Source organism: Lepisosteus platostomus, chromosome 14 (assembly GCF_059453375.1).
Source record: "Lepisosteus platostomus isolate fLepPlt1 chromosome 14, fLepPlt1.hap1, whole genome shotgun sequence".
In the NCBI taxonomy this organism is placed as follows: Eukaryota; Metazoa; Chordata; class Actinopteri; order Semionotiformes; family Lepisosteidae; genus Lepisosteus; species Lepisosteus platostomus.
In genome coordinates this window covers 41,481,878-41,492,914 of record NC_142624.1, presented here as the reverse complement: position 1 = coordinate 41,492,914, position 11,037 = coordinate 41,481,878, and the positions used below count along the sequence as shown (strand labels likewise).

The 11,037-nt window shown below is 38.8% G+C and overlaps 1 protein-coding gene across 1 annotated transcript; it reads right to left on the bottom strand.

The window, feature by feature from the left end:
- Positions 1–80: 80 nt before the first annotated feature.
- Positions 81–10,064, bottom strand: pnkd (PNKD metallo-beta-lactamase domain containing). The gene is made up of 9 exons (XM_088606313.1): positions 9,879–10,064; positions 9,229–9,344; positions 8,663–8,775; positions 7,799–7,857; positions 5,595–5,687; positions 3,937–4,100; positions 3,034–3,120; positions 2,318–2,433; positions 81–1,426 (listed from the first exon to the last, which is right to left on the bottom strand). Exons 1-9 carry the CDS (start codon positions 10,037–10,039, stop codon positions 1,253–1,255), a joined length of 1,083 nt encoding a protein of 360 aa, XP_088462439.1. The 5' UTR covers positions 10,040–10,064; the 3' UTR covers positions 81–1,252.
- Between the last annotated feature and the right edge of the window lie 973 nt (positions 10,065–11,037).

Below are 11,037 nucleotides of genomic sequence, written 5' to 3'. Positions count from 1 at the left end.
TACAGGACGCCCATCTCATTGATAGTAAAAGTAAATATGAAATTCACAGAGACACCAATACAAAAGATCGGAAAAACATCTCAGATGAGCACAATTTTATTGTCAAACCCATGTTATTCTGTTGTATTTCTAGTACCTGAAATAATGGACATCCAAAGATCACATTACTGTTATTTTCAAAGGAATAAAAGAGAGAAAGGCTCTGCATCCAAACCTTCACCACATTAAAATTAATCATGCAAACTGTTTCGGGGAACAGGGACATCAATTAAATTATTAACTTTATTAGAAATTTCCATAAAATGTTTGAAGTGCTAACTAAAGGTAACCAAACACTGTCAGGTTTACTGAACGTTGCTGAACAACATAAGATTATATTTCAAACATTAAGTGCTCCTTTCTAAAGATGGCAAACCTATTGAAAATATATTAAACTCAAATGTACCAGAATTTGCAGGAGAGACAAGCTCTGCATTCACGACAAGAGTCCCTGGACCCATGCCAGAATGGTCATCATTTAATAATCATTAGTAAATTCCTCTGCTCGATTGATTTAGAAGTATGACTATTTCAGCTTGAAAGCCATTAACATTCAACTTCTGAAGTCAATAGTTAAGAGTGAATCTGTGCACAGTTATGTACCATACACTCAAACCAGTACACCAGATTGCCAACAGTGGAAATTAATTAGGAATTGATTCTCCACTCCAAGTAACATAAGGAATCTGTTTTTTTAAACTTGCATAAATATTAAACACCATTTATTTACTTATGAAACTATCAACAGTGCATATAAAGTATTTATTCAACAGTTCAATGAGCTGAAGCACATTAAAGAAATTTCCTTCCTGAATGAAATTCAGCAGCAGCTGCCACATCACAGTGCACTGTATCTCCAGTGTTTGCTGTTCAATAGCTGCATGTTCTCAGCTCCACAAATCACTTCATGCAGTAGCCTGTTCATCATGAAGGCTTCCTCCAACTTCAGGCAAAGTCAATTATAAAACTCAGCAGCAGGGGAGCAGAACGTGCAGCATTGGTCTCTCAAGCAAACAGTACCTCTGCCTTTTATGTCACTTCAAGTTTCTAATTTTGCTCATGGAAGTTAAACAGCATTCCACAGGAATCACCCAAACTCACACAACTTCCACTGAGAGGAATCCCAACATGCACCCATTATTCGGAACTGGGAAAGCAAACAGTTGCATGTTGGAGATTGTTTTTTTCCTTTTGGAAACAGTATTTCCAGACACTATCTGCCTTTGTAAACGTCCTTGCGCCGGCGCAGCTCCTCCAGCACCCGGGCCCTGAAGCACGCCCAGTCCTCCTCCAGCTCCTGCTGCAGGCCGAGAGCCTGGTGCAGCTCCGGGCTGTGGCTGCGTAGGAAAGGGTTGTATTCCTTCTCCTCTCTCATCGTGGACGGGCACTAGAATAGCAACAGACATCAGACAGACTGGCCATGCTGTTGTGTATTTTGTTCACATTACAAAAACAAAACCACATGGCACTTCATGCACAACACAACAGTAATGAAAAGACAAACCCCACGTCAAAAACGTATATTAACATCCTTATTATTAGTGATTTCATGTTGTCAGGAAGTGTCATTAATTGCATCAGTCATTTCAGCATTATTGTAAATGGACAAATAAGCATTACATCTCAATCCCATCTTTAAAAAAAGTTCAGACACTCCTAAAGCTTAACAAAACGTATTGTCATAGGATGTTTTCATCCATATTAAAAGCTCCAAACATGGCTGAATTGCAATACATAGTAGGCCTTCAATTTATTCTCAGACTTTAAAGGTCTGTTAGTACAAAACAGCTTCAAATGTAGTGGGCAGCTTTTTCCTTTTAAAGTGCCTTGGATTGTTGGCGGAGTGATAATATGCTGCAAGAACGTACTTCAGTTCAGTACAAAGATGCCATGTGCATAAGTTCATCTTAGAAGGAGTCACAGCTCACCTTCCATTTCATGGGAAACACTTTCCCACAAGATAATTATTTAATCACACCGTCTCATAGATCCCTACCCACCTTTCTAACGCTGGAATCCACTTAAAGCAACCGTTCCCTCCTTTATGAATTCTACATTGATATGTAGAGTATCTCAGAATGAATAAACACTGCTGCACAACCATACAAAAAGTCTGACGTGCCACACACCAACACATCCACACCTGTAGGCAGAGACTGTCATATGGAAGATACATGTGCTCCAGAGACCATCAGAAAGGGACAGCTCGCGGAGAGAATACAGCAGTCTGTAATCTAATAGCATTGAAAAGTCCATCGAACAAATGTTGACAGCTCACCGTACACATTTTCTGCCCTCTTTGCTGTAAGACCCAAAGAAATTTGTTTTCCCTAGCAGCATTGCTTGGCTCAACCTCAGCAGCAAACATAAGGTTATCTTCAGCATACTCGTGACCTGGAGCGAGAGGATTAAAGTGTTGTCATATCTCAAGGAAAACGTTACACACAAAAATGTCATATTTTAAAAACACCTTTAATGACACGGCATATATATTTAAATTTCACCAATATGTAATCACCACAAATTGAGAAGCTGTACTGCGCTTAATTTAGAAAATCTCATACATAAATGCAATGTTAAAGTGTTTGGCAACGTGATGACTAGCCCAGGCTTTCCATTTAATTGCACTGTTTGCATGACCTACTCAAGACCCAAGACATTCAATACAGAAAAGAGCTGTATGACCCTTCAGCCACTATAGCACAATCTCCCTTCGAAATACCTATTATGATATTTCATTAGAAACAAGAAACTGGATTTTTTACCACTCAACTATAAATTAATTAAAAAAATAATTTTAAGAAGGTACAGAAATATTAGGTGGTAATGTACAGCATTCTTGAGGCAAATGTTTTTTTTTCCTTAGGTTCCTAAGCTTAACCTTATACAACTCTCATGTGTGAACTATAGTTGTAATTTAATATTACAAAATGTTATTCAAATCAGTTTTAAATATGGAGCTTTTCTGCTGTGTTACATTTAAGTCTGTCATACCTGGCCACAACAGGGTGTCATCACTCAAGGAGCCAACCACATCCAGTGAGGAGAGCATAGTAGAGGCATTGCCTTCAAAGATTCTTCCTGCGCAATACAGAACAACTAGTAAAGACCTTCTCACACAAATCAGCTTTTATCCTACAACACAAACTCAATGACATCCACACTGTTACAGTCATCATCGCCTTAAGTTGCTTTACAGCTGAGCTGTTACCTTGACCTGCGTTAATTTTCCACTGTAACCTACAGGTAGATATCATTTCTACCGTTCAGAAAGCAACAAAGTCAACACAGAAGTAACTTTATCTAGAAACAAAAATCTTGCAAAAAAGCTGCACATAAGCAGTTATGTAGTATATCATGGAAAAAGCAGAGCTAAAATGCTTCACATTTTACTTCACAATTAAAGAGAATACCAGTTACTCATCTAAAGTAGTGTAGAAAAGCAGCAGTGATAACACAGTCAGGATCACAGCGTGACTGAACTGGGAAAAAATGAATGAGGACTCCTGCCTCGCCAGGTGGTGTAGCAAAGGTGTGAGGCACAAAATATTATTATTATAATTATTATTAATAATAATTGCTTACAGTTATTTAGCACTTTTCTGGACACTCCACTCAAAGCGCTTTACAGGTAATGGGGACTCCCGTCACAATATTGGGGCATTAGGGCCCACATGGACTGCAGGGTGAGCGCCCCCTGATGGCCCCACTAACACCTCTTCCAGCAGCAACCTTAGTTTTACCCAGGAGGTCTACCATCCAGGTACTGACCAGGCTCACACCTGCTTAGCTTCAGTGGGTTGCCAGTTGTGAGCTGCAGAGTGATATGGCTGCTGGCTGCTGGCAAAAGGATGTGAACACCTGAGGCATGCCAGCCCGCTACAACTGAACACTCACCACAGCCAGAAAGGAATACCAGGTCTCCAGAGAAGAGACTCGACGGGCCATCAATGGACTTCCCATCCAGAAGATAGATCATGTGGCCAACAGTGTGCCCTGGCGTGAAGAAAGCTCTGAAGTGCATCCGGCCCACATCTATCGAATCCCTGTCTGACAGAGGGCTGCAATTACACAAAAAACAAGGCACATGTGTCATGTGCCGGGCCACCTGACTCCCACGCCAACAGTCTTCTGCTTTGGCAAGCACAAGGCAGAGCTAAACTGAGGCACTGACTGTGCTCATAATAGCTGACATCACAGAAAAAAATGAATTCAGCAAAGCATGCACAAGCGCTGCACTCACGATAGAACTGAAGAGTACAACACTGAGCACTTCATGGGGCATGTGTAATGAGAATATTCTGGTTAGATAAAGCCAAATTATCATGATTATATAGACATCAATGACATTATCCAAATACTTGTCATCAAACAATTAATGAAGACACAAACTAGGTGGCCGCAACAGTAAGACCTAGACAAAAAAAGCCAGTAACAAGACCCTTAACAAGAGCCAGCAGCATCTGTTTTACTAGAAGATAGCCAAAAGAATCAGAGACAAGATACTGGTACAGTATGGTAATGTTTACAAAATATAAAAAATACTACTTTTCATAAAAATATGGGTGTGTTAACTGTGTCTTGTTGTTACTTTGCACGATTTAAAAAATGTAAGTATGAAAAAATAATGAAGCATCTTCTAAAAAAAACATTTACAATTAGTAACAATCATTAAAAAGCGATTAAGTACACATTAGGATCTGACTGTAAACTGGAATTACAAAAACTCAAGAGCACAAATCCTAAACCATTGGTATGAACAGATATTTAAACTCTATTTGATGATAAATGATGTATGAGGTCCAAAGTGCCCATACAAACCTTTTATAAATATACAGTAGTTAGGAACAATCTTTCTGTTATATACTGAGAGGCATTTAAAACTCAAAAATGCTATTTGTTCTAATGCTCTTTTGTTGCATTTTAATTGCCATTTAAATGCACATAAGATGTGCTTGTATTTATATCTTCAATGAACAATAACTAATAACAGGGACATTGTATTTCTTTCCAAATTCTTTGTAGCAAACTCAGAAGACCTTTTCAGATATTATACGTTCTCAGAGGTATTTTCATGCTATATAAAAAAAAGTTGCACTAACAGCAAAACAAGTAAAACAAACTATAAAAACTTTGGAGATACAATTCAACCACAAAGGCAAACAATGACAGAATGAGGAAAAAATGCAATTGTGAGATATCAAATAAGATGATGTCACAGTCTGGGTTAAAGTCAGAACTCTCCGTACTGTTCATCCAGCGAATACCAAGTCCTACAGTTCTCTAAACAGGAAATAGCTGATGTTCAGTTTGGGAGTTTAAGGAAGTGAAAACAGACACAGCAAACTAATTTTCTCTCAAACAATAGCTGATATTTTTGAGACAGAGCTCAGAAATCATTTTAAATTCAATCTACACATAAGTGTATCTGAGTTTGAGAAAAAAAACATTAATGGATTAAGGAAACAAGCTCACAAAAAAAGCAATGTAGTTTTAAAAAGTCTTGAGGGAATGCGATACGTCACGTTTTCATGTGCACGTGATCTCAAACTTACTTGGTGAGGCCCGGAATGTTGTCCATCGCACTCCCATACACTCGACAGGAGCTGTGAAGTCTTCTCAGGCCTTTATTGCCTCCACTGTGGTCCCTGGGGATTGCAAAGTACTGGTTACAGAACTACAAGCTGAAGCACATACACCTCCCTGCCTTTTAAACACATGCACATAAAAGTTACACTTATATAGAGAAAGTCAGCTGTATTTATCTAACAAAGACCTTCTGCCCAATCTTTTTTTAACTATCAACTAAAAGACCGTAACTCTTACTTACTGAATATTTTTTCCCAAACAAAAGCTCTATTTTCTTTATAAAACACTGACAAGGACATTGTTGTGTGTGAGTCAGCAAAGAAAATAAGTCTCCTTTGTTTGCAGACAGTGAGGAAAAATGCACTGGCTTGCTTGTAGTGAAAAATGAAAGTTGTGTTTAGATTAGGAGACTAACATGCTGTAGCTGAGAGATACAGTGCTTTTTGAAAATATTTAGATCCTTGTACAGTTTTCATATTTCGTTGCTTTAAAGCTTGAAGTCAAAGTACTTTGAATTTTAAATTGTAATATTTGTTATATGTTTAACCAAATCCACAAACTCAAATAAAGCAATAGACAAAAAGAAAGCAACAAATTGAGGAAAATGGAAAATAAGTCATCATTGCATAAGTATTCATAGCCTATGCTGTGGAATATCTAAGTTAATTAAAAGAGTGGCCTCTGTCTCTGTGCAACATAGCGGTTCACATAATTTAGTGAGTTTCAAGCAAACACTCAACCATGAGATCTTAACAACTCAGGTAAAGGATCTTAACACCTCAGGTAAAAAAAAACTGCATAAAGATACAGATCAGGATGTTCACATCATTCTCAAAGAGATATTAAGGGTTAAGTCGATAATTAAAATGTAGAAGGCATACAGGCACTGCATAGATCCCACTGTTCCTCAAAACTGAACAGATGGACAAGGAGGAAAGTGGTTAGGGATGCCTCTGTGGGACAATGTTGACTTTGAAAGAATTACAAAGTTAAGTGGCTTAGACGGAAGAAAATGTCCAAGGCTCAACAATTTCCCAGTTACTCCTCAAAGGGACATTTATGGAACTAAAAATATACATAATATACATAATACATAATGAACTATAAACTAGGAGCAAACTAATATAATCATGGGCTAAACTAAACCTCCAAGGAATTCGCAACAAAGAACCTGATTTATTCCGCAAAAATGTGGCAAAGGTTTTTGTGGTCAAACAAGACAAACTTGGAAAATCTTTGGTCTAAAGACAAAACATTACATCAAAAACAGTATAGTACATCACTCAATCAGTGCCATCCTTTGCTGTCAAGCATGATGGGGACTGCATTATGTTATAGTTTAGCTTCTCATCAGTAGAGACTTGAAAACTTGTGAAGACTGATGGAAAACTTAAATGGAACAATGTGCTTGCAGATCTTAGAGAAAAACTTGCTTTAGACCTAAAAGTGGGACAAAAATTCACCTTTCAGCAGGACACTGATCCAAAGCACAAGGTCATAGCTATGTTGTAGGGTCTTAAGATTAAGCATGTGAACATATTTGGGTGAAAGTCCTGACTTGAATCCTATTGAGAATCTACTGTGCACAAACAATCCCCAAGCAACATGAGAGGGCTTTCACAAGAAGAATGGACAAATTTTGTACCAAGCCAGTGCGCAAAGCATATAGGCTACAATCCTATTTGGCTTGCAGCTGTCATTGCTGCCAAAGGTGCATCCACCAAATAGAGCTCACAGACTTGAATACTTACACAATCGACCTATTTCTAGTTTTCTTTTTAGTTTTTGCTGACATTTACTGTAACACTTTTATGTTACACTTAGAAATCTGCAGTGTGAGCTTCCAGGTTTGAATAAAATATCAAGCATAAAAAATGCATGCATTGCTTTATAACTGAACATAATTGGACACCTTTTTCCCCACCCATCAGATACAGCTGCTCTAGGAAAATAATCCATGCTGCTCAGATGAAAACAAGACCCAGGGCACAAGCCATTGAACTATCAGTGGTGCAGCTCAAGCATTTAGGTGTTTGTGACACTTTTCTGGGCAGACAACATAAATCAAGTGTAGTTATAGCACAGCCCATGCTAGAAGTTACAGTCATACTGATTTAAAGAGGCTGTTATTTAATAAAGAGTTGTAAACCAAAACCAGGCCTCTCCTCACCAGTGCTTGTGTGTACACAGAATAGCTTCTAATGTCACTCCTTCATCCTCAAGGCATGCCTAAATTGGAAAACAAGAGATTTCATATGCAGACTTTTCTTACATTACTGTTTAGATAAACTGCTGTCTATTTCCTGCTAATACCCTGCCTACTGTATGTGGTCTTGTACTGACTAGACCTGTACTGACTTTGGGCTGACTAAAGCGAGCAGATGATTATTCACAATCAAAATGTAGAACACAAGTCATCTGTTAACAAATTAAAAAACAAATCTTCAAATCATGAAGTGAACTAGATAGTTTTGGTTTTGGACAGTTGTTTTGACGTACAAATATCTCATGACAGATGTAAAGAGACGAAAAAATGTTTATATAACAAACATTTACGGTGAATACTTTGTATATAAAATCAGTCTTCAGAAAAAGCATGTAACAAATTAAAAAACATGTTTAAGAAACCATATTTTTAGACAGATTACTAAATTATTCTTAAATGTAACATGTCCATGCTATACATTTATTACCATCTGGTCAAGATGTGTCGACCACATGGTCTGGTATTTAACTGCCAATGCACCCAAAGTCCAGCCTTCGCACAATATCCATTCCTAATTAAATAACTTTATTGCCATATGTAACCGGTACATGTACTGGTACAATGGAATTCTTACTAGTTAAATTAACTCAATTTGACCACACAGCTGAAACAAGAGAGATGTGTCTTACTGAAATTCAGTGACAGGTGATATTTCACCTGTATTTCTGTGACGGCAGAAATGAGAAGTTTTAAGTATGTTAATGCATCAAACCCATTTAGACAAACAATACGGTACAAGTAAGCAATGCTAACTTGCTTGTCACTTACCTGGACAGCCTGTGGGTCAGCAGGATCCACAAGCACAGCTGCATTTGATGTTTTGTCAATCACCAGGTAACTATAGTTATCTGACAGTATAGGAATTGGCACAATCTTAATACCTAAACATAAAACAAGAATCACCGAAGGAGATTAAAAATTACGAATGCAACATTTTCCACATTTTAACTTTGTATAACAACTCCTTGGATTAAAAGATATTAAGGTCTATCCGCTAATATGTCCATTTGATGTGATTTATTTTTTAGTCCAGATTATTTAACATACAAAATTACTTAGGATTAATTACTTTTTCTTACTCTGATTATTTTTGATTACTCTGGAACAATATTCCAATTATCATAGCTTTCATAGCAGGCTAACGAAATCATGACTTTAAAGACAAATCAAGTTTTTCAATGGCAACAAGCCACTGATATTTCAGTAATTTAATTTATACTGTACCCTTATGCTTGAGTGGCTTAATGTATTGTTTTAACTTGCATCTGTTTGTTCAATAATCTAAACAAGGTATGTTCGCACATGGACACGGTTTTAAACTCTAGAACACGCACCGTTGATATCCATTGGCTGGACAGAGGAGTGACCAGTGGGAAATTTCTCTCTAGCTTTTCTCAGTTGCCTCTTGTAGAACATATACCCCAGTTTAGTCCGTGTGTACAGCGTGTACCTGAAATGTAAACACTGCTGTAGTACACACAGATAGATCCGACGAACTACTTTGCAGTTTAAGGGGACTTAACATGCAACATGATCACCTCACAACAGAAAATATTAATTTTGAAATCTACGACATAGGCTTCAGCAAAACAAAACTTTTTTAATTAAACCATAAAGGCACTGAAACCACTAGCATGTCCAATATTACTCTCCTGCTTCTCTTGCCGTTACCACAGGGTACTGACATATGCATAATGTTCATACTGTTAGTCACAACGGGACTGACACACGGTAATGATCCGCCTCTACTGTGATTATTACGGTGTGGACACCAATATATAGGTCTGTATATACGCCTGCAAAAACATGATTTCATTAAATGAAAACACACGTACAGCACAGACGTGGTTCCTGTGGCTGAGGCCAGGGCACCTGATCAGCAGTAAAGGTGCTGTCAGCTGCACAAACAGTACAGTCACTCCCACTGTTGGGAACCTGGCCTCCTTCGCCTGGTCAGCAAAAAACACAAAATGCCGCCACTTACGCGATCCGGAAGAGTGGTTTTTCCGTTCGAGCCATTATCCTCATGAATAAATTTTTGGTGCAGAAGCTCCTCCTCACCCCTCGGTACCGGAGACAGATACAAAACAGCCCTGACGCCGCGGCCGCCAGGAACAGCGGAGTGAACCAGTCCGGAAGCGCCATAGCTGTGGGCGTGAACGAGTGACATCAGGGTCTCGGTTTGGGCGGGGTGGTTTGCGAGACTTTGATCATTTATTAATTAGCCCTGGCAGTAGTGAATTGGACTGGTGTTGTTTAGGATAGAAAATATGTTTAATTAAGTAACTATATACTCGCATTCCTGGTACAGTGCGTGCCTATACCGAGTAGTAACCATTGAAGTTTTCCAACTTTAATTTTTCTTTTTAATCGATCATTACTAATCTTAGTATGCGCGAAGATTAAAGCATACTAAGATCATGACATGTTTCTTAAGCACAATTTTGTCTAACTTAACCTTGAACGTCTATTCTAAAGCTGCAATATTGATACATGGTTTTAGTTAATCAAGACTAGTAATGTTGACACCACCACCAGTGTGCAGCCCCACCTGGATGATGCGATGGCAGCCATAGTGCGCCAGTACACTCACCACACACCAGCTCTCAGTGGGGAGGAGAGCAGAGTGATATAGCCAGTTCAGAGATAGGGATTATTAGGAGGTCATGACTGGTGAAGGCCAATGGGAAACTTGGCCAGGACACCAGGGTAACACCTCAATTTCTATCGAGAAGTGCCCCAGGATTTTTAATGACCACAGAGAGTTGGGACCTTGGTTTACATCTGATCTGAAGGACAGTGCCTTTTTACAGTATGGTGTCCCCATCATTATACTGGGCCATTAGGACCCACACAGACTGCAGGGTGAGCACCTCCTACTGGTCCCACTAAGACCTTTTTCCCAGGAGTCTCCCATCCAGGTACCGACCAGACTCACACCTGCTGAGCTTCAGTGGGCTGCCAGCTGTGAGCTGCAGGGTGATATAGATGATGAAAAAAGCTATATCACCCTGAAAGTAATTTAAAAAAAGTAATAAAAAGTGCACTGACACCCATTGAGATTGAGAGTGGACTGTCAGTCTCCTGCTCATCTGTAAGGGGTTCAGCTCCAGGTTGTTTTAATTGGGGACAGAGCCTTCTCG

What these genes read in the sequence shown, in the direction of transcription:
- pnkd (XM_088606313.1), bottom strand. Translation starts at nt 10,039, where the DNA reads ATGGCGCTTCCGGACTGGTTCACTCCGCTGTTCCTGGCGGCCGCGGCG. An exon ending in AACATTCCGGGCCTCACCAA is followed by an intron (nt 4,101 to 5,594) that starts GTAAGTTTGAGA and finishes GTGTAATTGCAG; the next exon opens with CCCTCTGTCAGACAGGGATT. An exon ending in TGACACCCTGTTGTGGCCAG is followed by an intron (nt 2,434 to 3,033) that starts GTATGACAGACT and finishes CTCTCGCTCCAG; the next exon opens with GTCACGAGTATGCTGAAGAT.